Source organism: Phaenicophaeus curvirostris, unplaced genomic scaffold (assembly GCF_032191515.1).
Source record: "Phaenicophaeus curvirostris isolate KB17595 unplaced genomic scaffold, BPBGC_Pcur_1.0 scaffold_59, whole genome shotgun sequence".
NCBI lineage: Eukaryota > Metazoa > Chordata > Aves > Cuculiformes > Cuculidae > Phaenicophaeus > Phaenicophaeus curvirostris.
The window spans coordinates 290,779-317,873 of record NW_027206681.1 but is presented as its reverse complement, the minus strand read 5'-3'; the positions used below and the strand labels follow the sequence as shown (position 1 = coordinate 317,873).

At 61.3% G+C, this 27,095-nt stretch overlaps 1 protein-coding gene across 1 annotated transcript in view; it reads left to right on the top strand.

The window, feature by feature from the left end:
* LOC138734096 (beta-arrestin-1) overlaps positions 1-12,630 on the top strand; it is a 13,352-nt gene extending 722 nt beyond the window's left edge. Inside the window, exons 3-17 of the mRNA XM_069881653.1 lie at positions 1,682-1,712; positions 1,817-1,877; positions 2,382-2,426; positions 2,621-2,817; positions 4,037-4,096; positions 4,388-4,455; positions 4,757-4,892; positions 5,696-5,780; positions 5,866-5,938; positions 6,397-6,534; positions 7,131-7,214; positions 7,497-7,520; positions 8,826-8,896; positions 9,698-9,749; positions 12,418-12,630. Coding sequence (XP_069737754.1) covers positions 1,682-1,712; positions 1,817-1,877; positions 2,382-2,426; positions 2,621-2,817; positions 4,037-4,096; positions 4,388-4,455; positions 4,757-4,892; positions 5,696-5,780; positions 5,866-5,938; positions 6,397-6,534; positions 7,131-7,214; positions 7,497-7,520; positions 8,826-8,896; positions 9,698-9,749; positions 12,418-12,529 — 1,237 coding nt within the window. The 3' untranslated portion in view covers positions 12,530-12,630. The remainder of the gene's footprint in view (positions 1-1,681; positions 1,713-1,816; positions 1,878-2,381; positions 2,427-2,620; positions 2,818-4,036; positions 4,097-4,387; positions 4,456-4,756; positions 4,893-5,695; positions 5,781-5,865; positions 5,939-6,396; positions 6,535-7,130; positions 7,215-7,496; positions 7,521-8,825; positions 8,897-9,697; positions 9,750-12,417) is intronic.
* The last annotated feature ends 14,465 nt before the right edge of the window (positions 12,631-27,095 follow it).

Sequence of the window (27,095 nt, the reverse complement as noted above, 5' to 3'; positions counted from 1 at the left end):
GGGGGCCCAGTTTAGGGGGGCAGCCTGGTTTGGGGTGGGAGGGGCTCGATTTGGGGGGGCACCTGATTTTGGGGGGGGCAATATGGGTTGGGGGGGGCAGCTTGATTTCGGGGGGGCAGCTGGTAATGGGGGGCAATGGGGGGGGCAGTTTGGGGGGGCAGCCTGGTTTTGGGGGGGGTGACTCAGTTTGGGGTGGGAGGGGCTCGGTTTGGGGGGGCATCTGATTTTGGGGGGGGCAACCTGGTTTGTGGGGGGCAGCTTGATTTGTGGGGGGGAGGCCAGTTTGGGGGGGGGGGGCACAGTGGGGGGGGCAGCCTGGTTGGGGGGGGGGGCACTTGAGGGGGGGCCCAGTGGGGGGGGGGCAGCCTGGTTTGGGGTGGGAGGGGCTCGGTTTTGGGGGGGGCACCTGATTTTGGGGGGGCATTTGGGGGGGGCAGCCTGTTTGGGGGGGGCAGATGGGGGGGGCAGTTGGTAATGGGGGACAAGGGGGGGGGGCCCAGTTTAGGGGGGCAGCCTGGTTGGGGGGGTGACTTGGTTTTGGGGTGGGAGGGGCTCAGTTTGGGGGGGGACCTGATTTCGGGGGGGGGCAACATGGTTTGGGGGAGGCAGCTGGTGATGGGGGGGCACTTGGGGAGGGGTCCTAGAATGGGTTTGGGGTCTCCTTGGATGGATTTGGGGTCTCCCTGGATGGGTTTGGGGTCTCCTAGGATGGGTTTGGGGTCTCGTGGGATGGATTTGGGGTCCCCTAGAATGGATTTGGGGTCTCCTAGGATGGATTTGAGGTCCCCTAGGATGGGTTTGGGGTCCCCTAGGATGGGTTTGGGGTCTCCTTGGATGGGTTTGGGGGTCTCCTAGGATGGATTTGGGGTCCCCTCAGATGGATTTGGGGGTCTCCTAGGATGGGTTTGGGGTCTCCTGGGATGGGTTTGGGGTCTCCTAGGATGGATTTGAGGTCCCCTAGGATGGGTTTGGGGTCTCCTAGGATGGGTTTGGGGTCTCCTTGGATGGGTTTGGGGTCTCCCTAGGATGGGTTTGGGGGTCTCCTAGGATGGGTTTGGGGTCTCCTTGGATGGGTTTGGGGTCTCGTGGGATGGGTTTGGGGTCTCCTAGGATGGATTTGGGGGTCTCCTTGGATGGATTTCGGGTCCCCTCAGATGGATTTGGGGGTCTCCTAGGATGGGTTTGGGGTCTCCTTGGATGGATTTGGGGTCTCCTCAGATGGGTTTGGGGTCTCCTAGGATGGGTTTGGGGTCTCGTGGGATGGGTTTGGGGTCTCCTAGGATGGATTTGAGGTCCCCTAGGATGGGTTTGGGGTCTCCTAGGATGGATTTGAGGTCCCCTCAGATGGATTTGGGGGTCTCCTAGGATGGGTTTGGGGTCTCCTTGGATGGATTTGGGGTCTCCTCAGATGGGTTTGGGGTCTCCTAGGATGGATTTGAGGTCCCCTAGGATGGGTTTGGGGTCTCCTAGGATGGGTTTGGGGTCGCCTAGGATGGATTTGAGGTCCCCTAGGATGGGTTTGGGGTCTCCTTGGATGGATTTGGGGTCTCCTAGAATGGATTTGGGGTCTCCTAGAATGGATTTGGGGTCCCGTCGATGCAGGGCTGGGTCTGGGGGTCTCTTTGGATGAGTTTGGGGTCTCCTCGGGTGGCCGTTAACCCTTCCCTTTCCTCTTCTCCAGGGTCTTCAAGAAGGCCAGTCCCAACGGGAAGGTAAGAGAGGTCCCACCGCTCCGTGACCCGGGGTTGGGGACATCTGGAGGGGTTCCAGGTGCCCCCAGGATGTCCCCCCTGACCCCGTGTGTCCCCCACCCCAGCTCACCGTGTACCTGGGCAAGAGGGACTTCGTGGACCACATCGATGTGGTGGATCCCGTGGGTACGTGGGGGGACACGGAGGGGGAACGTCCCTGTCCTGGTGTCCCCCCATCCCGTTATCTCCATCCTGGTGTCCCCCCATCCCGTTATCTCCATCCTGGTGTCCCCCCATCCCGTTATCTCCCATCCTGGTGTCCCCCCATCCCGTTATCTCCCATCCTGGTGTCCCCCCATCCCGTTATCTCCATCCTGGTGTCCCCCCATCCCGTTATCTCCCATCCTGGTGTCCCCCCATCCCGTTATCTCCATCCTGGTGTCCCCCCATCCCGTTATCTCCCATCCTGGTGTCCCCCCATCCCGTTATCTCCCATCCTGGTGTCCCCCCATCCCGTTATCTCCATCCTGGTGTCCCCCCATCCCGTTATCTCCCATCCTGGTGTCCCCCCATCCCATTGTCCCCATCCTGGTGTCCCCCCATCCCGTTATCTCCATCCTGGTGTCCCCCCATCCCATTGTCCCCATCCTGGTGTCCCCGCTGTGTCCCCTGACTCCTGTTCCCTTGCAGACGGGGTTGTCCTGGTGGATCCCGAGTACCTCAAGGAGCGCAAAGGTAACATCTCCCTGTCCCACTGACCCCCCCCACGCCCTGGTGTCCCCTGGGGGGACATTCCCAGCCCTGAAGCCACCAGAGCTTTTCAGGAGCTTCTCAGGAGCTTCTCCATCCCGTGATGGAACCTGTCCCGGTGCCTCCATCCCACGATGGAACCCTGTGGTGATGCCACCACCCCGTGTCCCTCTCTCCAGTCTTCGTGACGTTGACCTGCGCCTTCCGCTACGGCCGCGAGGACCTGGACGTGCTGGGTCTGACCTTCCGCAAGGACCTCTTCGTGGCCAACGCTCAGGCCTTCCCGCCCATCCCCGAGGAGAAGAAGCCCCTGACGCGGCTCCAGGAGCGGCTCATCAAGAAGCTGGGCGAGCACGCCTACCCCTTCACCTTCGAGGTGGGCGGCCGGGGACCTCCCCGAGGGGACATCGGGGACCTGGGGACGCGGCCCTGGGCGGGGAGAGGCCACCCCCTGGTGGGAAGAACCTGCGGGAGGAGGGGGATCTTCTGGGGAGGAGCAGGAAGGACACGAGCAGCAGGGAAACTGAGGCACAAGGAGGGGGTGGAGATGTTCTTCAGGATGAAGAAGGGGGTGGAGATGTTCTCCAGGCTGGAGCTGGATGGAGATGTTCTCCAGGCTGGGATGGGGATGTTCTCCAGGCTGGAGCTGGATGGAGATGTTCTCCAGGCTGGGATCGAGATGTTCTCCAGGCTGGATGGGGATGTTCTCCAGGCTGGAGCGGGATGGGGATGTTCTCCAGGCTGGGATCGAGATGTTCTCCAGGCTGGAGCTGGATGGGAATGTTCTCCAGGCTGGATGAGGATGTTCTCCAGGCTGGAGCTGGATGGAGATGTTCTCCAAGCTGGGATGGGGATGTTCTCCAGGCTGGAGCTGGATGGGGATGTTCTCCAGGCTGGATGAGGATGTTCTCCAGGCTGGAGCGGGATGGGGATGTTCTCCAGGCTGGGATGGGGATGTTCTCCAGGCTGGAGCTGGATGGGGATGTTCTCCAGGCTGGGATGGGGATGTTCTCCAGGCTGGATGGGGACGTTCTCCAGGCTGGAGCGGGATGGGGATGTTCTCCAGGCTGGGATGGGGATGTTCTCCAGGCTGGGATGGGGATGTTCTCCAGGCTGGAGCGGGATGGGGATGTTCTCCAGGCTGGGATGGGGATGTTCTCCAGGCTGGAGCGGGATGGGGATGTTCTCCAGGCTGGGATGGGGATGTTCTCCAGGCTGGAGCGGGATGGGGATGTTCTCCAGGCTGGGATGGGGATGTTCTCCAGGCTGGAGCTGGATGGGGATGTTCTCCAGGCTGGATGGGGATGTTCTCCAGGCTGGGATGGGGATGTTCTCCAGGCTGGAGCTGGATGGGGATGTTCTCCAGGCTGGATGGGGATGTTCTCCAGGCTGGGATGGGGATGTTCTCCAGGCTGGATGGGGACGTTCTCCAGGCTGGAGCGGGATGGGGATGTTCTCCAGGCTGGGATGGGGATGTTCTCCAGGCTGGGATGGGGATGTTCTCCAGGCTGGAGCGGGATGGGGATGTTCTCCAGGCTGGGTGGAGGTGTCTGGGGCTGCGTGGGGGGTTGCAGCCACGGCCGCTGTCCCCACAGATCCCCCCCAACCTGCCCTGCTCGGTGACGCTGCAGCCGGGCCCTGAGGACACCGGCAAGGTAAGAGCTGCGGCCACCGGCCAGGGGGACACGGTGTCTCCTGCATCTCCTGCATCTCCTCCTCCATCTCCATCTCCTCCATCTCCATCTCCTCCATCTCCATCTCCTCCATCTCCATCTCCTCCATCTCCTCCATCTCCATCTCCTCCATTTTCATCTCCATCTCCTCCATCTCCATCTCCATCTCCATCTCCTCCATTTCTGTCTCCTCCATCATCTCCATCTCTTCCATCTCTTCCATCTCCTCCACCTCCTCCTCCATCTCCTGCGCCTCATTCCCCTCCCCCTCAGGCCTGCGGCGTCGACTACGAGGTCAAAGCCTTCTGCGCCGAGAACCTGGAGGAGAAGATCCACAAGAGGTGGGTGGAGGTGGGCTGGAGATGTTCTCCAGGGTGGAGATGGGATGGAGAAACCCTCTAGGTTGGGAATGGGGTGGAGGTGGCCTCCAGGCTGGGGATGGGGTGGAGAAACTCTCTAGGTTGGGAATGGGATGGAGATGTTCTCCAGGATAGAGGTGGGATGGAGACGTCCTCTGGGCTGGGATGGAGACGGGGCCTCCAGCACCTTCTTCTCCAGAAGAACCGAGGGTTTGGAGCCAACGTGAGGCCGAGGAAGGAGTCCAGGTGGCCACTGGGCTTCTCCTGGTGGTGTCTCCCCCAGGAACTCGGTGCGCCTGGTGATCCGGAAGGTCCAGTACGCGCCCGAGCGCCCGGGCCCCCAGCCCATGGCCGAGACCACCCGCCAGTTCCTCATGTCCGACAAGCCCCTGCACCTCGAGGCCTCCCTCGACAAGGAGGTGGGACAGGAGCTCGTCTGGGGACACCACCGGGACGGGGAGATGGAGGAGGAGGAGGAGGAGATGGAGGAGGAGGAGATGGAGGAGGAGGAGGAGATGGAGGAGGAGGAGGAGATGGAGGAGGAGGAGATGGAGGAGGAGATGGAGGAGGAGGAGGAGGAGATGGAGGAGGAGGAGGATAAAGAGGAGGAGGAGGAGATGGAGATGGAGGAGGAGGAGATGGAGGAGGAGGAGATGGAGGAGGAGGAGGATAAAGAGGAGGAGGAGGAGATGGAGATGGAGGAGGAGATAGAGAAGGAGGAGGAGGAGGAGATGGAGATGGAGGAGGAGGAGGAGGATAAGGAGGAGGAGGAGATGGAGATGGAGGAGGAGATGGAGAAGGAGGAGGAGATGGAGAAGAAGGAGGAGGAGATGGAGGAGGAGGAGATGGAGGAGGAGGAGATGGAGGAGGAGGAGATGGAGGAGGAGGAGGAGGGGGAGGAGGAGATGGAGAAGAAGGAGGAGGAGATGGAGGAGGAGGAGGAGGAGATGGAGGAGGAGATGGAGGAGAAGGAGGAGGAGATGGAGGAGAAGGAGGAGGAGATGGAGGAGGAGGAGGAGGAGATGGAGGAGGAGGAGGAGGAGGAGATGGAGGAGGAGGAGGAGATGGAGAAGGAGAAGGAGGAGATGGAGAAGGAGGAGATGGAGATGGAGGAGGAGGAGGAGGAGATGGAGAAGGAGGAGGAGATGGAGAAGAAGGAGATGGAGGAGAAGGAGGTGGAGGACGAGGACAAGGGCCTCACCGTCCCCTCTTCCCCGCTCAGATCTACTACCACGGGGAACCCATCAGCGTCAACGTCCACGTCACCAACAACACCAACAAGACGGTGAAGAAGATCAAGATCTCAGGTGAGGAGCCGGGGGCCTCGTCCCTCCTCCCCGGGGGGCCCCGAGGGGCCCAGCGGGACCTTCAGCCGCCTCCGTCTCCTCGCAGTGCGGCAGCACGCGGACATCTGCCTCTTCAACACCGCCCAGTACAAGTGTCCCGTGGCCGTGGAGGACGCCGAGTGAGTGACGGGGCAGCACGGCGCCGCGGGGGGCTCCTGCGGCCAGAAGAACCTTCTCCTGGGGCTGGAGATGGGGTGGAGACGGCTGGGGGGGAGAGGGAGGTGGGATGGAGATGTTCTCCAAGCTGGGATGGGGATGTTCTCCAAGCTGGAGCTGGATGGGGATGTTCTCCAAGCTGGGATGGGGATGTTCTCCAAGCTGGGATGGGGATGTTCTCCAAGCTAGGATGGGGATGTTCTCCAGGCTGGAGCTGGATGGGGATGTTCTCCAGGCTGGGATCGAGATGTTCTCCAGGCTGGGATGGGGATGTTCTCCAGGCTGGGATGGGGATGTTCTCCAGGCTGGGATCAAGATGTTCTCCAGGCTGGGATGGGGATGTTCTCCAGGCTGGGATCAAGATGTTCTCCAGGCGTGGCTGGAGATGTCCGGGGTGTCCTGATGGTGTCTCTCCCCGCAGTGACGTGGTGGCCCCCAGCTCCACCTTCTGCAAGGTCTACACCCTCACGCCGTTCCTGGCCAACAACCGGGAGAAGCGAGGGCTGGCGCTGGACGGGAAACTCAAGCACGAGGACACCAACCTGGCCTCCAGCACCCTGTGAGCTTCTCCTCGGCCTCCCCAGGGATGAATCTTGGGGTGGAGAAGGTCCTGGAATCATGGAAAGGGGTTGGAAGGGGCCGCCAAGCCCATCCAGGTCCAACCCCATGAGCTGGGACACCTCCCAGTGGAGCTGGAGCCCCAAGCTCCATCCCACGTGGCCTCCAACCCCTCCAGGGATGGAGCAGCCACCTCCAGGGATGATCCTTGGGGTGGTGAAGGTCATAGAATCATGGAAAGGGGTTGGAAGGGGCCTCCGAGCCCATCCAGGTCCAACCCCATGGGCTGGGACACCTCCCAGTGGAGCCGAAGCTCCAAGCTCCATCCCACGTGGCCTTCAACCCCTCTAGGGATGATGGTTGGGGTGGAGAAGGTCCTGGAACCACGGAAAGAGGTTGGAAGGGACCTCCAAGCCCACCCAGGTCCAACCCCATGAGCTGGGACGCCTCCTAGGAGCTCCGAGCTCCATCCCACGTGGCCTCCAACCCCTCGGGGGCTCTGGGGGGACCCCCTGGTGGTGGGAACTTCCAGGAGAACCCGGGGTTGGGTCCCCCTGGAGCTCCCAGCGCCGACGTCGTCCCCCTCGTCCCCCCCAGGCTGCGCGACGGGGCCAACAAGGAGATCTTGGGCATCATCGTCTCCTACAAGGTGAAGGTGAAGCTGGTCGTGTCACGAGGAGGGTGAGTGCTGGGGACCTCCTGGTCCTCTCCTGGTCTCCTCCGGGCTCGGTTCCCGGGGCTGGAGATGGTGGAGAAGCAGAAGAACCGAGGTCGGGGCTCGGTGGCCTCTTCTCAGGGGGGTTTGGTGGCTCCAGAGAAGCCCCCGACGTCCTCTTCTCCTCCCACCACGTCAGGGATGGGACCCACCAGCCCCTGGAAACCTCCCCAGGGGACACGGGGTGGGGTGGCCTCGTCCCCTCGAGGAACGGGGACTAATGGCTTCTCTCCTTGCACCCTCGGCAGCCTCCTGGGAGACCTGGCGTCCAGGTAAGGTCCCCACCCCACCCCTGCCCCCACCCTGACCCCTCAAACCTCTGGAGGTGCCACCACATCCCATCAAACCTCCTCGAGGTGCCACCCCAAACCCTCAAACCTTCTCGAGATGCCACCATGGCCCCTCAAACCTTCTGGAGATGCCGCCACGGCCCCTCAAACCTCCTCAAGGTGCCACCACAGCCCCTCAAACTTTCTCGAGATGCCACCACGTCCCCTCAAACCTTCTCAAGATGCCACCATGGCCCCTCAAATCTCCTCGAGGTGCCACCACGGCCCCTCAAACCTTCTGGAGGTGCCACCACGGCCCCACAAACCTCCTCGAGGTGCCACCACGGCCCCTCAAGCCTCCTCGAGATGCCACCACAGGCCCTCAAATCTCCTCGAGGTGCCACCACGGCCCCTCAAACCTTCTGGAGGTGCCACCACGGCCCCACAAACCTTCTCGAGGTGCCACCACGTCCCCTCAAACCTCCTCGAGGTGCCACCACGGCCCCTCAAGCCTCCTCGAGATGCCGCCACAGGCCCTCAAATCTCCTCGAGGTGCCACCACGGCCCCTCAAACCTTCTGGAGGTGCCACCACGGCCCCACAAACCTTCTCGAGGTGCCACCACGTCCCCTCAAACCTCCTCGAGGTGCCACCACGGCCCCTCAAACCTCCTCGAGGTGCCACCACGGCCCCTCAAGCCTCCTCGAGATGCCGCCACAGGCCCTCAAATCTCCTCGAGGTGCCACCACGGGCCCTCAAACCTTCTGGAGGTGCCACCACGGCCCTCAAACCTTCTCAAGATGCCACCACGTCCCCTCAAACCTTCTGGAGATGCCGCCACGGCCCTTCAAACCTCCTCAAGGTGCCACCACGGCCCCTCAAACTTTCTCGAGATGCCACCACGTCCCCTCAAACCTTCTCAAGATGCCACCATGGCCCCTCAAACCTCCTCGAGATGCCACCATGGCCCCTCAAACCTCCTTGGTGTGCCACCCCAACCCCTCAAACCTTCTCGAGATGCCACCATGGCCCCTCAAACCTCCTCGAGATGCCACCACGGCCCCTCAAACCTTCTGGAGGTGCCACCACGGCCCCACAAACCTCCTCGAGGTGCCACAATGGCCCCTCAAACCTCCTCGAGGTGCCACCATGGCCCCTCAAACCTTCTGGAGATGCCACCACAGCTGCTCCCACCCCGTCCCCTCAGACGTCTTCAAGGTTCCAACCCAACCCATTCCTGATTCCATGATCTTCAAGGTCCTTGTCCTCCCCCGCTCCCCGTTTCCCCTCACTCCGGGGTCTCTTGCAGCGACGTCGCGGTGGAGCTGCCCTTCACGCTGATGCACCCGAAGCCCAAGGAGGAGCCACCACACCGAGACGGTGAGTGTCCCGCTGCTCCTCCTCGGGAGCAACCGGCCTGGGGTGGGGTGGGATGGGCCCAGGGGTCACCCCAGACCCCATCAAACCTCAAATCCTGGGGTTCCAACCATGGAGATTCCTCCAGGGCTCCATGTTCTTGGTGTCTCCAACCATTACAGGGTGTAATGAGCTTGAGGGGTCAACCCAGACCCCATAAAACCTCTTAATTCTTGGGTTGCAACCATGGAGATGCCTGAAGGGCTCCGTGTTCTCCAACCCTTATGGGGTGGGATGAGCTGAGAGGTCAACCCAGACCCCATAAAACATCCAGTCCTGGGGTTCCAACCACGTAGACGCCTCCAGGGCTCCATGTTCTTGGTGTGGGGTCAACCCAGGCCCCATAAAACATCGAATCCTGAGGTTCCAACCATGGAGGAGCCTCCAGGGCTCCATGTTCTCCAACCCTTATGGGGTGGGATGAGCTGAGGGGTCAACCCAGACCCCATAAAACCTTGAATCCTGTGGTTCCAACTATGGAGACGCCTCCAGGGCTCCATGTTCTTGATGAGAGGTCAACCCAGACCTCATAAAACATCCAGTCCTGGGGTTCCAACCATGGAGAGGCCTCCAGGGCTCCATGTTCTTGATGAGGGGTCAACCCAGACCTCATGAAACATCTAATCCTGGGGATCCAACTGTAGAAACGCCTCCAGGGCTCCATGTTCTCCAACCCTTCTGGGGTGGGATGAGCTGAAGGACCATCCCAGACCCCATAAAACCTCTTAATCCCAACCCATTAACCCCTCGCTTCCCTCCCTCCAGCCCCGGAGAACGAAGCTCCCATCGACACCAACCTCATCGAGCTCGATACCAAGTAAGATGCCGCGTTGCGGGCGTCTCCTCCTCCCTCCCCGTCCTCGCGTGGTCCTTGGCGGTGGCCGCAGGTCGCACGGCGCCCCCGGAGCCCCCGTAACGCCTCTTCTACGCGTCTCTCTCTTCTCTTCCCCCCCCCCAACCCCGTCCCCTCGCCTCCTCCCCGCATGCTTCACCCCCCAAAGCCGCAGCAGGAACCGCAGTAAGGACGCAAAGGGACCTTTCGGGGTGGGGGTCACGCAGGGATTTTTGGGGTGGGGTGGGACGAGAAGGAAAGGAGAAGGTGGGTCCTTCGTGGTGTGGAGCGGGGACGGGGCCCCCGCGGCACCTGCAGCCGAGGGCGGGGGCGGCGCTGAGGGGGTTAATCGCAGGGCTGGGCTGGAAATAAAGGGATCTGGGGGGAAGGAAAGAAGGAAACGAGCCCTCCAAGGACCCTCCAAGGACCCACCTAGAACCCACCTAGAACCCTCCAAGAACCCTCCAAGAACCCACCTAGAACCCTCCAAGGACCCACCTAGAACCCACCTAGAACCCTCCAAGAACCCTCCAAGAACCCACCAAGATCCCTCCAAGAATCCTTCAAGAACCCACCAAGAACCCTCCAAGAAGCCTCCAAGAACCCACCTAGAACCCTCCAAGGACCCACCTAGAACCCACCTAGAACCCTCCAAGAACCCTCCAAGAAATCCCCAAGAACCCACCTAGAACCCACCTAGAACCCACCAAGAACCTTCCAAGAACCCACCAAGAACCCTCCAAGAACCTTCCAAGCCCCAGTGGATGTGGAGCTGCTGGAAGCTTCTCCTGCTCATGTGGCTCCTGCAGCTTCTCCTGCTCCGTGTGGCTCCTGCAGCTTCTCCTGCTCATGAGGCTCCTGCAGCTTCTCCTGCTCATGAGGCTCCTGCAGCTTCTCCTGCTCCATGTGGCTCCTGCAGCTTCTCCTGCTCATGAGGCACCTGCAGCTTCTCCTGCTCATGAGGCACCTGCAGCTTCTCCTGCTCATGTGGCTCCTGCAGCTTCTCCTGCTCCATGTGACTCCTGCAGCTTCTCCTGCTCCATGAGGCTCCTGCAGCTTCTCCTGCTCCATGTGGCTCCTGCAGCTTCTCCTGCTCATGTGGCTCCTGCAGCTTCTCCTGCTCCATGTGGCTCCTGCAGCTTCTCCTGCTCATGTTGCTCCTGCGTCGCTCTGAGGCTGCTCTCCCATCGCTCTGGGGCTGCAGTCACCCCCTCCGTCGCTCTGAGGCTCCTCTCCCATCACTCTGAGGCTGCTCTCCCATCACTCCCAGGCTCCTCTCCCATCGCTCTGGGGCTGCAATCACACCCTGCATCCCTCCCAGGCTGCTCTCCCCTCGCTCCGAGGCTCCTTTCCCATCACTCTGGGGCTGCAATCGCACCAGTGTCGCTCCCAGGCTCCTCTCCCATCGCTCCGAGGCTGCTCTCCCATCGCTCCGAGGCTGCAATCACACCCTGTGTCACTCTGAGGCTGCTCTCCCATCACTCCCAGGCTGCTCTCCCATCACTCTGGGGCTGCAATCACTCCCTGCGTCGCTCCCAGGCTGCTCTCCCATCGCTCCCAGGCTCCTCTCCCATCGCTCCGAGGCTCCTCTCCCATCGCTCTGGGGCTGCTCTCCCATCACTCTGGGGCTGCAATCGTACCCTGCGTTGCTCCCAGGCTGCTCTCCCATCACTCCAAGGCTGCAATCGCACCAGTGTCGCTCCCAGGCTGCTCTCCCATCGCTCCCAGGCTGCAATCACACCCTGTGTTGCTCCGAGGCTGCTCCCCCATCGCTCCGAGGCTCCTCTCTCATTGCTCCGGGGCTGCTCTTCCATCGCTCCCAGGCTCCTCTCCATCACTCTGGGGCTGCAATCGCCCCCTCCGTCGCTCTGAGGCTGCTCTCCCATCGCTCCCAGGCTCCTTTCCCATTGCTCCAGGGCTGCAATCACACCCTGCATCCCTCCCAGGCTGCTCTCCCCTCGCTCCGAGGCTCCTTTCCCATCACACTGGGGCTGCAATCGCTCCCTGCGTCGCTCCCAGGCTGCTCTCCCATCGCTCCGAGGCTCCTCTCCCATCGCTCCCAGGCTGCTCTCCCATCGCTCTGGGGCTGCAATCACACCCTCTGTCACTCCCAGGCTCCTCTCCCATCGCTCCGAGGCTGCAATCACACCCTGTGTCACTCTGAGGCTGCTCTCCCATCGCTCCCAGGCTGCTCTCCCATCACACTGGGGCTGCAATTGCACCAGTGTCGCTCCGAGGCTGCTCTCCCATCGCTCCCAGGCTGCTCTCCCATCGCTCCCAGGCTCCTCTCCATCACTCTGGGGCTGCAATCGCACCCTCCGTCGCTCCCAGGCTCCTCTCCCATCGCTCCCAGGCTCCTCTCCCATCGCTCCGGGGCTGCAATCACACCAGTGTCACTCCCAGGCTCCTCTCCCATCACTCCGAGTCCCCTCTCCCGTCCCCCCCGAGCTGCTGACCCAGCCCTCCGGACCCATCTGGGGTCTTTTTTTTATTTTTTTGGGGTGCGTCAAGCAGGTTCGGGTCTCGCTTCCATCCAGGCGCCTGTTGGCTGCGGGTTGAAGGGGTTTCCACCCAACCCCCCCCTCCTCACCCTTCCCGATCTCCACCTCACCCCCCCAACTCCTCTTTCTCCTTCTCTCTGTGTCTCCGGCAGCGACGACGACATCGTGTTCGAGGACTTCGCCCGGCAGCGCCTCAAAGGCGTGAAGGACGACAAGGAGGACGAGGACGAGCGGACCCACTCGCCGCAGCTCAACGACAGATAAAAGCCCCCGGCGACCCGCGTCGGGACCGTGGATTCGGTTGGGATTCGCCCCTCGTGTCCCCCCACACCTCCCGGAGCCCGAACCTCCACCCGCGGCGACTGCGATTCCAGAAATTCCAGCGATTCCGGACCCCGAGACGGCGATTCCGGCCCCCGAGACGGCGATTCCGGCCGTCCCGTCCCGTCCCCCCCTTTTCCTCCCACCCCGCGGGGTCCCCGGGGCAGCTCGAGCCCCATCCAGCCCTTTCCCCTTCCCCACCGGACGCCTCGTCGCTCTCGTTTTCGATCTCGAGGCGAGTTTGGGGGGCGCTCGAGGGAGTTTTGAGGGGTTGGAGTGGGTTTCAGGGTGCTGGATGGAGGGTTTTGGGGTGCTGGGATAGATCTCGGGGTGCTGGACAGGGAGCCTTAGGGTGCTGGAGTGGCTTCTGGGGTGCTGGAATGGGTTTTGGGGTGCTGGACAGGGAGTCTTGGGGTGCTAGAGTGGGTTTTAGGGGGCTGGATGGGGTTCTTGGGGTGCTAGAGTGGGTTTTGAGGGGCTGGAGTGAGTTTTGGGGTGCTGGGCAGGGAGTCTTGGGGTGCTAGGTTGGGTTTTAGGGGGCTGGATGGGGGGTTTTGGGGTGCTGGACAGGGAGTCTTGGGGTGCTAGGGTGGGTTTTAGGGGGCTGGATGGGGGGTTTTGGGGTGCTGGATGGGGTTCTTGGGGTGCTAGAGTGGGTATCAGAGTGCTGAAGTGGGTTTTGGGGTGCTGGAAGGGGGCTTTTGGGGTGCTGGAAGGGGGTTTCAGGGTGCTGGAGTGGGTCTAAGGGTGTTGGACAGGGGTTTTTGGGGTGCTGGAGTGGGTTTTGAGGGGCTGGAGTGAGTTTTGGGGTGCTGGGCAGGGAGTCTTGGGGTGCTAAAGTGGGTTTTAGGGGGCTGGATGGGGTTCTTGGGGTGCTAGAGTGGGTTTTGAGGGGCTGGAGTGAGTTTTGGGGTGCTGGGCAGGGAGTCTTGGGGTGCTAGGGTGGGTTTTAGGGGGCTGGTTGGGGGTTTTGGGGTGCTGGATGGGGTTCTTGGGGTGCTGGAGTGGGGTTTGAGGGGCTGGAGTGAGTTTTGGGGTGCTGGAGGAGGGTCTTTAGGTCCTGGGCAGTGGGTTTTGAGGGGCCAGAGTGGGTTTTGGGGTGTTGGATGGGGGTCTTGGGGTACTGGAGTGGGTTTTGGGGTGCTGGATAGGAGTCTCGGGGTGACGGATGGGGGTTTTGGGGTGCTGGGCAGGGGGTCTCGGGGTGCTGGAGTGGGTTTTGGGGTGCTGGAGTGGGTCTAAGGGTGCTGGACAGGGGGTTTTGGGGTACTGGAATGGGTTTTGGGGTGCTGGATAGGGGGCCTCAGGTCTCCTTCCTTGGTCCTGAGGGCTGGGGGACCCCGAGAACCTCCATCCCACCCCAACTGAGGGGTCTCGGGTCTCCTGTCTTGGTTTTGAGGGCTGGGGGACCCCAAGAACCTCCATCCCACCCCAAACTGGGGGGTCTCGGGTCTCCTGTCTTGGTTTTGAAGCCTGGGGGACCCCAAGAACCTCCATACCACCCCAGCTGGGGGGTCTCGGCTCTCCTGTCTTGATCTTGAGGACTGGGGGACCCCAAGAACCTCCATCCCACCCCAAACTGGGGGGTCTCAGGTCTCCTGTCTTGGTTTTGAAGCCTGGGGGACCCCAAGAACCTCCATCCCACCCCAACTGAGGGGTCTCAGGTCTCCTTCCTTGGCCTTGAGGGCTGGGGGACCCCGAGAACCTCCATCCCACCCCAAACCGGGGGGTCTCGGGTCTCCTGTCTTGGTTTTGAGGCCTGGGGGACCCCAAGAACCTCCATCCCACCCCAGCTGGGGGGTCTCGGGTCTCCTGTCTTGATCTTGAGGACTGGGGGACCCCAAGAACCTCCATCCCACCCCAACTGAGGGGTCTCGGGTCTCCTTCCTTGGCCTTGAGGGCTGGGGGACCCCAAGAACCTCCATCCCACCCCAAACGGGGGGCGTCTCGGGTTTCCTGTCTTGATCTTGAAGCCTGGGGGACCCCAAGAACCTCCATCCCACCCCAAACCGGGGGGTCTCGGCTCTCCCCACGCCGTCCGAGATGCCGTTCTCACTATTTCTTGTGCCGTCGCCGTCCCCGTTGTCACCGGTGAGCGACCCGTGGGGACAACCCCGTCCCCGGGGAGGGGGCGCCGAGCTTGTGGGGTCCCCGGGTTTCGGGGTGCCGCCGCTGGGCAGCGTGGTCCATCCTTTTGTAAAGTGGCTCCTTCGTCCTGTTGGTCGCTCCCCGCTTCCTCGGTTCGTCCGCCAGGTCTGTGATGTTTCCGTGTTCCCTCAAATAAATTATTCTAGTTTATTAAACTCTGGAAAATAACGAATCGGAGTCCTGGCGCCTCCGTGGTTGCTTTGGGGTCATGGGATGGGTGGGAGGAGATCTCCAAGGTCATCAATCCAACCCTCTTGGAATGGGTTGGGTTGGAGGAGATCTCCAAGGTCATCAATCCAACCCTCATGGAATGGGTTGGGTTGGAGGACATCTCCAAGGTCATCAAGTCCAACCCTTCTGCGCGTCTGGAGAAGGGAACGGAGCTGGGGAAGAGGCTGGAGAACCAGGGAAGGGGCTGAAGGAGATGAAGAGGTTTGATCTGGAGAAGAGGAGGTTGAGGGGAGACCTCATCGCTCCTGGAAAGGAGGTTGTGGTGAGGTGGGTTGGTGTCTCCTCCCAAGGAACAAGGGGTGGGACGAGAGGAAACAGCCTCAAGTTGCACCAGGGGAGGTTTCGATTGGATACGGGGAGAAGTTCCTTCATGGAAAGAGAGATGAAGCATCATGGAATCTTGGAAAGGTTGGGTTGGGTTGGGTTGGGTTGGGTTGGGTTGGGTTGGGTTGGGTTGCGTTGGAAGGGACCTCAAAGCCCGTCCAGTTCCTTGACTAGAGGCACCTCCCGGGAGATCAGGTTGCTCAGAGCTTCATCCAATGTGGCCTTCAAGGCTTCCAGGGCTTGAAGGAGAGTCCCTAGGGCAGCGGGGTCGGACTGGATGACCTTGGAGGTCTCTTCCAACCCAACTCATTCAGTGATGGTTGAACCTGATGACCTTGTAGGTCTCTTCCAATCCAACCCATCCCACGAGGGTCGGACTGGATGACCTTGGAGATCCCTTCCAACCCATTCCATGGGCTTTTGCAACCTCATGATGAGCCCTTTCTACAGCAGCTGCAAGAACTTCGTGGGTCCCACCTCCTCTCAGAGCTGGTTCCAGCTGGACCGGACGTCAGAAGCTATTTTTGAGGGAAAAGGGAAGTCTGGACGATCACAACCCTGTTGCTCAAACTCTTCTTCTCTTGCAAACCCAGCAAGTTTGTTTCCTTCTCCTCCGCGTCGCCTGCGTCACCGAGATGTGGTTCCACCGCTTCTCTTCCCCAGCTCCTCCTGAGGAGAAGAGATGGAGGGAGAGGATTCCAGGCAGCTGGAATGCCCTCAGTGCCCGTCCCAGCTCCACCAAACCCGCCTTCTCCAGACCTTCACCTGGTTTCCATCTCCAGGCTGTGTTTGTGTGTTTCCCAAACCTTCTGCTCCCGAGGGTGATCAAGGACGGATCCATGGAACGTTCCTGCTGAGGAACCTTCCGTGTCCATGTACCCACCAGCCCCGTGCTCCCTGCCTGGAGATGAACCATATCCCAGCCCTGGGCTGGAGAAGCCACGTCCCAAATTGAGGAATGTGGAGGTCTCGGAGTAGGAGAAGGGTCCATCCCATCCCCCCGGCTCCATCCCTTCCCCCTGGCTCCATCCCTTCCCCTGGCTCCATCCCTTCCCCCTGGCTCCATCCCTTCCCCCCTGGCTCCATCCCTTCCCCCTGGCTCCATCCCTTCCCCCCTGGCTCCATCCCTTCCCCCCTGGCTCCATCCCTTCCCCTGGCTCCATCCCTTCCCTCTGGCTCCATCCCTTCCCCCCGGCTCCATCCTCTCCCTCTATCTCCATCCCTTTCCCCTGGCTCCATCCCTTCCCCCTGGCTCCATCCCTTCCCTCTGGCTCCATCCCTTCATTCTGAACCTTCTCATGGTCCCGTCTCTCCTGCTCTCCAGGTTCTCTCCAGCCTCTCCCACCGCCCCCATCCCATTTCCATTTATTTGAGCGGCTGGAGAAGACCCCGAAGGCTCCATCGGCCCTTGGGCCGAGGGCGAAGCTCGTGCAGAAAACATCGTTCCTCTTCCTTTTTTTCTTATCTTTTTCTTCTCCTTTGCGGCTTCTGCTCGCTCGGCCCCAACATCCGGAGCGGAGACGGACGTGGTGAAGCCGCCAACGCCCCACGCGACCTTCCTGGAGCTCCGGGGCTGGAGACACCAACCCCAACCCAGCCCATTTCCTCCCAACGCTCCTTTTCGGGTTGTTTTTACGAGCACGGAGGCCACCTCGGAGCGCGATGAACGCGTTGGAGGATGCTCCCTGGTGGTGGCACCAACCCGAGCTCCAGGAGGACACGGGGCACGGGGGGTTGGAGGCCAAACAAGAGGAACGAGGCGATGAAAACGCTTCCTTTTATTTAAAAAGTCACGTTTGGAGTTGGTTTTGTGAGACCCAAGGGTGAGGTGGGACCCACAGGGTCATGGTGGGACCCACAGGGTCATGGTGGGACCCACAGGTTCGTGGTGGGACCCCAGGGTGAAGTGGGAGTGATGAGATTGGAGTCCAGAGGAGGCCCCGGAGATGATGTGAGGGCTGGAGAACCTTCTGGAGGACAGGCTGGAGAGTTGGGGTTGTTCAGCCTGGAGAAGAGAAGGCTCCGTAGAGACCTTTGAGCAGCTTCCAGTAGGGAAAGAGGCTCCAGGGAAGCTTCCTCTGGATCTGGTTGCTCAGAGAAGGCAATGCCCCATCCCTGGAGGGGTCCAAGGCCGCGCTGGATGGGGCTTGGAGCTCCTGATCCAGCAGGAGGTGGCTCTGTCTATGGATCTGGATGGGCTTGGAGGTCCCTTCCAACCCAACCCAAGCCAAGCCACAGGTCCATGAGGTCCTCAAGACCAGGTTGGATGGGGCTTGGAGTCCCTGATCCATATCAGGATGGGCTTGGAGGTCCCTTCCAACCCAACTCAATTCAACCCAACTCAATCCAACCCAACCCAACCCAACCCAACCCAACCCATGGGTCCATGAGGTCTTCAAGGCCAGGTTGGATGGGGCTTGGAGGCCCTGATCCATATCAGGATGGGCTCGGAGGTCTCTTCCAACCCAACCCAACCCAACCCAACCCACCCCAAGCTCTCCTGAGTCCATGATGTCACCATGTGTGTGTCCTCCCCCCCGGCTTCAGCGCGGCCGAACCCAGTCCCAGACGTGGAAGGAGCCGTCGGTGGCCGCCGACAGCACCGAGCGAGGTCTCAGCGGGTGCCACGCGTGGACGGTGACCATGGGGGCCTCTTCTCCGCCCTCCCACCCGCCAAAGACGTGGCCTCGGGGAACGAAGAGCGGCTCCACGTCCCGCCCGGCGCCGTCCCAGCTCCGCGTGTCCAACACCCGCACGGACCCGTCGAGCCCTGCAACGCAAGGAGAGCTCAGAGCTCCCACGCTCCCGGGCTGCAGAGGAGAACCACAGCATCGTGGAAGCACCAGGATGGAGAAGACCCATCGGATCATGGAGTCCAACCGTTCCCATCCATCCCTAACCCGTGTCCCTCAGCACCTCGTCCACACGTCCCTCAAACCCCTCCAGGAAGGTGATTCCACCCCCTCCCTGGGCAGATTCTACCAGCACCCACTTTCCATGAAGAATTTCCACCCCGAACTTCTCCTGGTGAGATGCTGGAGTTTTCATCCAAGGAGCTGAGCGAGAAGGTTAAGAACACCAAGAGTTGGTCCCATCAAGGAGCTCTGAGGCCACCCCAAAACGTGAGAAAAAAAAGATGGAAAGGGAGCAAAGGAACAAGGAAACCAGGAGATGGAGGCATGGAAAGGGTCTCCATCCACACCACCTCACCCCGAGGAGATCAGAGATCATGGGTTGGAAGGGACCTCAAAGCCCACCCAGTTCCATGGGCAGGGACACCTCCCACTGCATCAGGAGCTCCGAGCCCCATCCAACGTGGCCTTCAACACCTCCAGGGATGGGACATTGACTTCTCTGAGCAACCAGGTCCAATGAGAGCTTCCCTGGAGCCCCTTTCCCTCCTGGAAGCTGCTTGAAGGTCTCCACGGAGCCTCCTCTTCTCCAGGCTGAGCAGCCCCAACTCTCTAGCCTGTCCTACAGGAGGTTCTCCAACCCTTGGATCATCTCCGTGGCCTCCTCTGGCCAAGTTCTTCTCCTTGGGCTGCTCCACACGATCCGTTTACTCCTCTGGTCACTCCACCCACCCAACCACCTCCAGCTGAAGGATTTCTGAGGAGAACGAAGGTCTTTGAGCACCTTGAACCTTCACGTCTCCTCTTCCAAGAACGGAGCCACCACGTTTGGCCTCCACGTAGACCTTTGGTGTCCACGTTCTGAGAGAAGGAGCTTAGCTACGTTCCCCACAAATGACTCGTTGGGTTCCTCTGAGAAGAAGCAGGAGCCACCACGGCTTTTCCATCCCAAAGGAGACAACTTGAAGTCCACGGCTACACGTGGAAGGGGCAGGAGACACCTGGGAAGAGGCAGCGGCTGAGGGACCTGGGGCTGCTTAGTCTGGAGGAGGCTGAGGAGGGACCTCATGGCTCTTCAGAGCTCCTGGAAAGGAGGTTGGAGCCCAGTGGGTGTTGGTTTCTTCTTCCAAGGACCAAAGGATGAGAAGAAAAGTCATGGATGCTCTGGTGAGACCAAACCTGGAGCCCTGCATCCAGCTCTGGAGTCCTCAGCACAGGGAGGACATGGAGATGATGGAGCGAGGCCTGAGGAGGCCACGGAGATGATGTGAGGGCTGGAGAACCTCCTGTAGGACAGGCTGGAGAGTTGGGGTTGTTCATCCTGGAGAAGAGAAGGCTCCATGGAGACCTTGAAGCAGCTTCCAGTAGGGAAAGGGGCTCCAGGGAAGCTTCCTCTGGATCTGGTTGCTCAGAGAAGCGGTGGCTGCTCCATCCCTGGAGGGGTTGAAGGCCACGTTGGGTTGGACGGGGCTTGGAGCAACCTGATCCAGTGGGAGGTGACCCCCCCGATGGATCTGGGTGGGCCTGGAGGTCCCTTCCAATCCAAACCCAAGCCCTGATCCACAAAACTCTGCTCTCCGTGGAAGGTCCGTCCCGGCACTCACCACGTCGACCGCGTAGTCCAAGCAGAGCCCGGTCTGGAGGTCGACGACGGTGACACCCGGCACCGAGGAGGAACGGAGCCAAACTCCTCCAACGAGGAGAAGTTTCCCATCGTGCACGTGGGCCGTGTGGGAATATCTGCAAGATCCAGGGGGGATCAGAGAATCGGAGAATCACCAGGTTGGAAAAGACCCATCGGGTCATGGAGTCCAACCGTTCCCATCCATCCCCAACCCGTGTCCCTCAGCACCTCGTCCACCCGGCCCTCAAACCCCTCCAGGAAGGGGACTCGACCCCCTCCCTGGGCAGATTCCACCAGCTCCCAGTGACCCTTTCTGGGAAATATTTCATCCTGATGTCCAGCTTGGAGGAGCTTGAGGCCGTTCCCTCTCGTCCTGTCCCCTGTCCCTTGGGAGAAGAGCCCAGCTCCCTCCTCTCCACAACCTCCTCTCAGGGAGTTGGAGAGAGCAACGAGGTCTCCCCTCAGCCTCCTCTTCTCCAGGATAAACACCCCCAGGGCCCTCAGGCTTGTTCTCCAGCCCCTTCCCCAGCTCCGTTCCCTTCTCCAGACTCGCTCCAGCCCCTCAAGGTCTTTCTTGGAGAGAAGGACCCAGCACTGACCCCAGGATTCGAGGTTGGGTCTCCCCAGAGGGAGAAGAACCTCCCTGGCCCTGCTGGCCACGCCGGGGCTGCTCCAAGCCAAGATGCCCTTGGCCTCCTTGGCCCCCTGGGCCCTGCTGGCTCCTGTTCAACCAACACCCCCAGGTCCTTCTCCTCCAGGCAGTTTCCAGCCAGACTTCTCCTCGTCTGGAGCTGCTCAGGGTTGTTGTGCCCCAAGGTCCTGGTCAAACCTCATCCCGTTGGTCTGAGCCCATGGATCCAGCCTGTTCAGATCCCTCTGGAGACCCTCAAACCCTCCAGCAGATCCACCCAGCTCAGTGTCATCCCCAAACTTGCTCAGGGCGCCCTCGATGCCTTCACCCAGGTCATTGATGAAGACGTTGAATGGGGCTGGAGCCACCACAGAGCCCTGGAGACACCACTTGTCACTGGCCTCCAGCTTCCATTCCATTGGGAAGCAGCTTTGAAGCTTCCCAATCACCCTCAACGTTCTCCTCCCGTTGGCATCAACCCCCTTGGGGTTCTGCTCCCTTCCAGGAAGCCCTCGGGATGGAACCATAAAGGTTGGAAGAGACCTCGAGGAGCGTCAGGATGTGTTGGAGATCTCACGCGACGCTCAATACCTCCAAAAATTGATCCCTGGAGGTCATCAAGCCCAGGCTGGATGGGGCTTGGAGCCCCTGATCCAGTGGGAGGTGTCCCTGCCCATAGGGTTGGATCTAGATGGGCTTGGAGGAACCTTCCAACCCAACCCATTCCATGATTCCAAGGTCTGATCCATGTCCCAGGGGGGTCGGATCTGGATGGGCTTGGAGGAACCTACCAACCCAACCCATTCCATGGTTCCAAGGCCAGGCTGAGAGAGCTGGGATGGTCCAGCCTGGAGAAGACAAGGCTCTGGGGAGACCTTAGAGCGAGATGAGGATCCACCCGCACAGAAGATTAAACCAGGAGGTTCCTATCGCTCTGGGTTCCAAACCATCTCGAGCTCTGCTGCTCCTCAACGACTTCTCGCAGGCTTTTGGTGCCACCTCCTGGTGATCAGAGGATCAGAGAATCGTAGAATCCGAGAACCTCTAGGTTGGAAAAGACCTTGGACTTCTCCTAGTCTGGAGCTGCTCAGGGTTTGTTGTGCCCCAAGTTCCTGGTCAAACCTCATCCCGTTGGTCTCAGCCCATGGATCCAGCCTGTTCAGATCCCTCTGGAGAACCTCAAACCCTCCAGGAGATCCACCCAGCTCAGTGTCATCTCCAAACTTGCTCAGGGCGCCCTCGATGCCTTCATCCAGGTCATTGATGAAGACGTTGAACGGGGCTGGAGCTACCACGGAGCCCTGGGGACACCCCTTGTCACTGGCCTCCAGCTGGAGTTAACTCCATCTCCCACCGCTCTCTAGGCCCTCCAGCCAACTCTTCCCTCTTCCAGCCTCTCCAGGTCTTCCAGGGGGTCAACTCTTCCCTGTGGAGCATCAACCTCTTCTCTCAACTCGGTGTCACCTTCCAACTCCCTCCAGATGTTCTCCATCCCGACATCCAGCTCCATTCCGAAGAAGATTCCCCAGCCGGAGGAGCTGGAGACTGGTTCCCAGTTGGAGAAAGACCCATTTCCCACCCCCTGGGCCGGGACCAGGTCCTCCCCGTCCTCTCCCACCGCCCCGACCAGTGATCGAAGCTCTAGACCATCCGTTTCTCTCGTTGGAGGCTGAGGAACCGCCTCACGCGTCACGTTTGAAGGAAGAAAGACTTAAAACTAGAGGGAGAAGGTGGAAAACCAAGACCAACCCCCCAGCCAGAAGGAGCTGGGGCCTGGGACGCATCTTCTGGTCCCCAGGGGCTGGTGGCCAACGGCCCCCAGGAGCGGCCCCGGGGTGGGCGTCCTCCTGGCCGCGGCCCCTCGGTGGCTTGGGAGGAGACGGGAGGGTCCGGCCGAGGCTCTGGGAGCCGCTGGGACCCTCGCTGGGGGCTGGAGGAGGTCCCCGAGGTGTCCCTGGTGGAGAAACCTGGAGCAGGAGGGGAGAACCAGGGTGAGAAGAGGGGACGGGGCTTTGAGGGGACGTCACCGGGATCTGGGTGGCCACGTCCTCAAGCTGAGGTGGTGGTGGGACATCCAACCTCATCGTCTTCCACCTCCTGCTGTCCCCATCCCACCATGAGGGGACATCACCGTGATCTCTGCGGCCATGTCCTCAAGCTGAGGTGGTGGTGGGACATCCAACCTCATCATCTTCCACCTCCAGCTTCCATCTGTGTCCCCATCCCACCATGAGGGGACATCACCAGGATCTCTGTGGCCACATCTCCAAGCTGAGGTGGTGGTGGGACCACCAACCTCATCGTCTTCCACCTCCTGCTGTCCCCATCCCACCACGAGGGGACATCACCAGGATCTCTGTGGCCACGTCCTCAAGCTGAGGTGGTGGGTGGTGGGGCTCCAAGCCCCATCCAACGTGGCCTTCAACACCTCCAGGGATGGAGCAGTGACTTCTCCAGGCAACCAGATCCAGTGGGAGCTTCCCTGGAGCCCCTTTCCCTCCTGGAAGCTGCTCCAAGGTCTCCCTGGAGCCTTCTCTTCTCCAGGATGGACAACCCCAACTCTCCAGCCTGGCCTCCAGGAGGTTCTCCAGCCCTCCCATCATCTCCGGGGCCTCCTCCGGCCTCGCTCCAGCAGCTCCGTGTCCTCCCTGTGCCGAGGGCTCCAGAGCTGGATACGGGACTTCAGGTTTGGTCCCACCAGAGCGGAGCAGAGGGGACAATCCCCTCCCTCACCCTCTTCTCCCAGAGCTTTGGGCGCAGCCCAGGATCTCGTTGACTTTCTGGGCTTGGAACACACGTTGTTGACTCCTGTGGAGCTTCTCCTCCATCAACACCCAAGTCCTTCTCCTACAGCTGCTCCCAATCCCCTTGGCCATGGGGTCAAGGTGGGTTTGGACCTGGGTGTCCATCCCACCCTTGATTTGGACTGGGGTGTCCATCCCACCTTGTTGGAGGCTCCTGGGGTGTCCATCCCACCCTTGTTGGAGGCTCCTGGGTGTCCATCCCACCCTTGTTGGAGGCTCCTGGGTGTCCATCCCACCTTGTTGGAGGCTCCTGGGGGTCCATCTCACCCTTGATTTGGACCTGGGTGTCCATCCCACCTTGTTGGAGGCTCCTGGGTGTCCATCCCACCCTTGATCTGGACCTGGGGGTCCATCCCACCCTTGATCTGGACCTGGGTGTCCATCCCACCTTGTTGGAGGCTCCTGGGGGTCCATCCCACCCTTGTTGGAGGCTCCTGGGGGTCCATCCCACCCTTGATCTGGACCTGGGGGTCCATCCCACCTTGTTGGAGGCTCCTGGGGGTCCATCCCACCCTTGATCTGGACCTGGGTGTCCATCCCACCCTTGTTGGAGGCTCCTGGGTGTCCATCCCACCCTTGTTGGAGGCTCCTGGGTGTCCATCCCACCCTTGATCTGGACCTGGGTGTCCATCCCACCCTTGTTGGAGGCTCCTGGGTGTCCATCCCACCCTTGTTGGAGGCTCCTGGGTGTCCATCCCACCCTTGATCTGGACCTGGGTGTCCATCCCACCTTGTTGGAGGCTCCTGGGTGTCCATCCCACCCTTGTTGGAGGCTCCTGGGGGTCCATCCCACCCTTGCTGGAGGCTCCTGGGTGTCCATCCCACCCTTGATCTGGACCTGGGTGTCCATCCCACCCTTGTTGGAGGCTCCTGGGTGTCCATCCCACCCTTGTTGGAGGCTCCTGGGGGTCCATCCCACCCTTGATCTGGACCTGGGGGTCCATCCCACCTTGTTGGAGGCTCCTGGGTGTCCATCCCACCTTTGATCTGGACCTGGGTGTCCATCCCACCCTTGTTGGAGGCTCCTGGGTGTCCATCCCACCCTTGTTGGAGGCTCCTGGGGGTCCATCCCACCCTTGTTGGAGGCTCCAGGAGGTCCATCCCACCCTTGATCTGGACCTGGGTGTCCATCCCACCCTTGCTGGAGGCTCCTGGAGGTCCATCCCACCCTTGATGTGGACCTGGGTGTCCATCCCACCCTTGTTGGGGGCTCCTGGGTGTCCATCCCACCCTTGTTGGAGGCTCCTGGGGGTCCATCCCACCCTTGTTGGAGGCTCCTGGGGGTCCATCCCACCTTGTTGGAGGCTCCTGGGGGTCCATCCCACCTTTGATCTGGACCTGGGTGTCCATCCCACCCTTGTTGGAGGCTCCTGGGTGTCCATCCCACCCTTGTTGGAGGCTCCTGGGGGTCCATCCCACTCTTGTTGGAGGCTCCTGGAGGTCCATCCCACCCTTGTTGGAGGCTCCTGGGTGTCCATCCCACCCTTGTTGGAGGCTCCTGGGTGTCCATCCCACCCTTGTTGGAGGCTCCTGGGGGTCCATCCCACCCTTGTTGGAGGCTCCTGGGTGTCCATCCCACCTTGTTGGAGGCTCCTGGGGGTCCATCTCACCCTTGATTTGGACCTGGGTGTCCATCCCACCTTGTTGGAGGCTCCTGGGGGTCCATCCCACCCTTGTTGGAGGCTCCTGGGTGTCCATCCCACCCTTGATCTGGACCTGGGTGTCCATCCCACCTTGTTGGAGGCTCCTGGGGGTCCATCCCACCCTTGATCTGGACCTGGGTGTCCATCCCACCTTGTTGGAGGCTCCTGGGTGTCCATCCCACCTTGTTGGAGGCTCCTGGAGGTCCATCCCACCCTTGTTGGAGGCTCCTGGGGGTCCATCCCACCCTTGCTGGAGGCTCCTGGGGGTCCATCCCACCCTTGCTGGAGGCTCCTGGGGGTCCATCCCACCCTTGATCTGGACCTGGGGGTCCATCCCACCCTTGTTGGAGGCTCCTGGGTGTCCATCCCACCCTTGTTGGAGGCTCCTGGGTGTCCATCCCACCCTTGATCTGGACCTGGGGGTCCATCCCACCTTGTTGGAGGCTCCTGGGGCTCCATCCCAGGTGTCCACCCCACCCTTCCCCCTGGATCCCGCGGCTAATTAACCCTCTCGTTAATTAACGGCTGCTGAGGAGATTCCAGCCGGGAGGCGCTTGGCTCACTCCCCCAACTGGGAGGAACTGGGAGCGGCTGGAAACTCCAGTTCCGGCTCCCAGTTCCGGCTCCCCCAGGGCCAAGGTTCGCAGCCTTTGGTCCCAGTTCAACCAGTTCTCCCAGTTCCCCGGCCCAGCCTCCCCCAAGTTCTCCCAGTTCACTTCTTCCCGGTTCTCCCAGCCCCCCAGTTCTCCCAGTTCAGTTCTCCCCAGTTCCCACAGACCAGCTCTCCATCTCCCAGTTCTCCCAGCCCCCCAGTTCTCCCAGTTCCCCAGCCCAGCCTCCCCCAGTTCAGTTCTTCCCAGTTCTCCCAGTTCAGTTCTCCCAGTTCCCCAGCCCAGTCTCCTCCCAGTTCTCCCAGTTCAGTTCTTCCCAGTTCTCCCAGTTCAGTTCTTCCCAGTTCCCAGCCCCCCAGTTCTCCCAGTTCCCCAGCCCAGCCTCCCCCAGTTCAGTTCTTCCCAGTTTTCCCAGTTCAGTTCTTCCCAGTTCTCCCACCCCCCAGTTCTCCCAGTTCCCCAGCTCAGCCTCTCCCCAGTTCTCCCAGTTCAGTTCTTCCCGGTTCTCCCATCTCCCAGTTCTCCCAGCCCCCCAGTTCTCCCAGTTCTTCCCAGTTCTCCCAGTTCAGTTCTCCCAGTTCCCCAGCCCAGTCTCCTCCCAGTTCTCCCAGTTCAGTTCTTCCCAGTTCTCCCAGTTCAGTTCTCCCAGTTCGGTTCTTCCCAGTTCTCCCAGCCCCCCAGTTCTCCCAGTTCCCCGGCCCAGCCTCCCCCCAGTTCTCCCAGTTCACTTCTTCCCAGTTCTCCCAGCCCCCCAGTTCTCCCAGTTCCCCAGCCCAGCCTCCCCCCAGTTCTCCCAGTTCAATTCTTCCCAGTTCCCACAGACCAGTTCTCCATCTCCCAGTTCTCCCAGTTCAGTCCTCCCAGTTCCTCCTCCCAGTTCTCCCAGTTCCCCAGCCCAGCCTCCCCCCAGTTCTCCCAGTTCCCAGCCCCCCAGTTCTCCCAGTTCCCCAGCCTCCTCCCAGTTTGGTTCTTCCCAGTTCCCCAGCCCAGTTCTCCCAGTTCCTCCTGTCCCCTCCCAGTCCCCCCTAACCCCCCCCCAGTTCTCCCAGTTCACCCCAGTCCCCCTAACACCCCCCCCAGTTCTCCCAGTTCCCCCCATCCCTCCCCATCCCCCTCTCTCCCAGTTCTCCCAGTTCCCTCGTCCCTCCCAGTCCCCCCAGTGGCCCCCCAGTTCTCCCAGTCCCCCCAGTCCCCCCCTCCCAGTTCTCCCAGTGCCCCCGTCCCCCCCAGTCCCCCCTGACGCCCCCTCCAGTCCCCTCCCAGTTCTCCCAGTCCCCTCAGTGTCCCCCCTCCCAGTCCTCCCAGTTCCCCGATGTTCTCCCCTCCCAGTCCTCCCAGTTCCCCCTGACGCCCCCCCAGTCCCCTCCCAGTTCTCCCAGTGCCCCCAGTGTCCCCCTCCCAGTCCCCCCTCCCGCCCCCCCAGTTCTCCCAGTTCCGCTCCCAGTCCCCTCCCCCAGTTCTCCCAGTGCCGACGTCCCCCCCAGTCCCCCCCCAGTCCCCCCAGTCCCTCCCAGTCCCCCTCCCAGTCCCCCCAGTCCCTCCCAGTCTCCCCTCCCAGTCCCTCCCAGTCCCCCCAGTCTCCCCTCCCAGTCCCCCCAGTCCCCCCCAGTCCCTCCCAGTCCCCCTCCCAGTCCCCCCAGT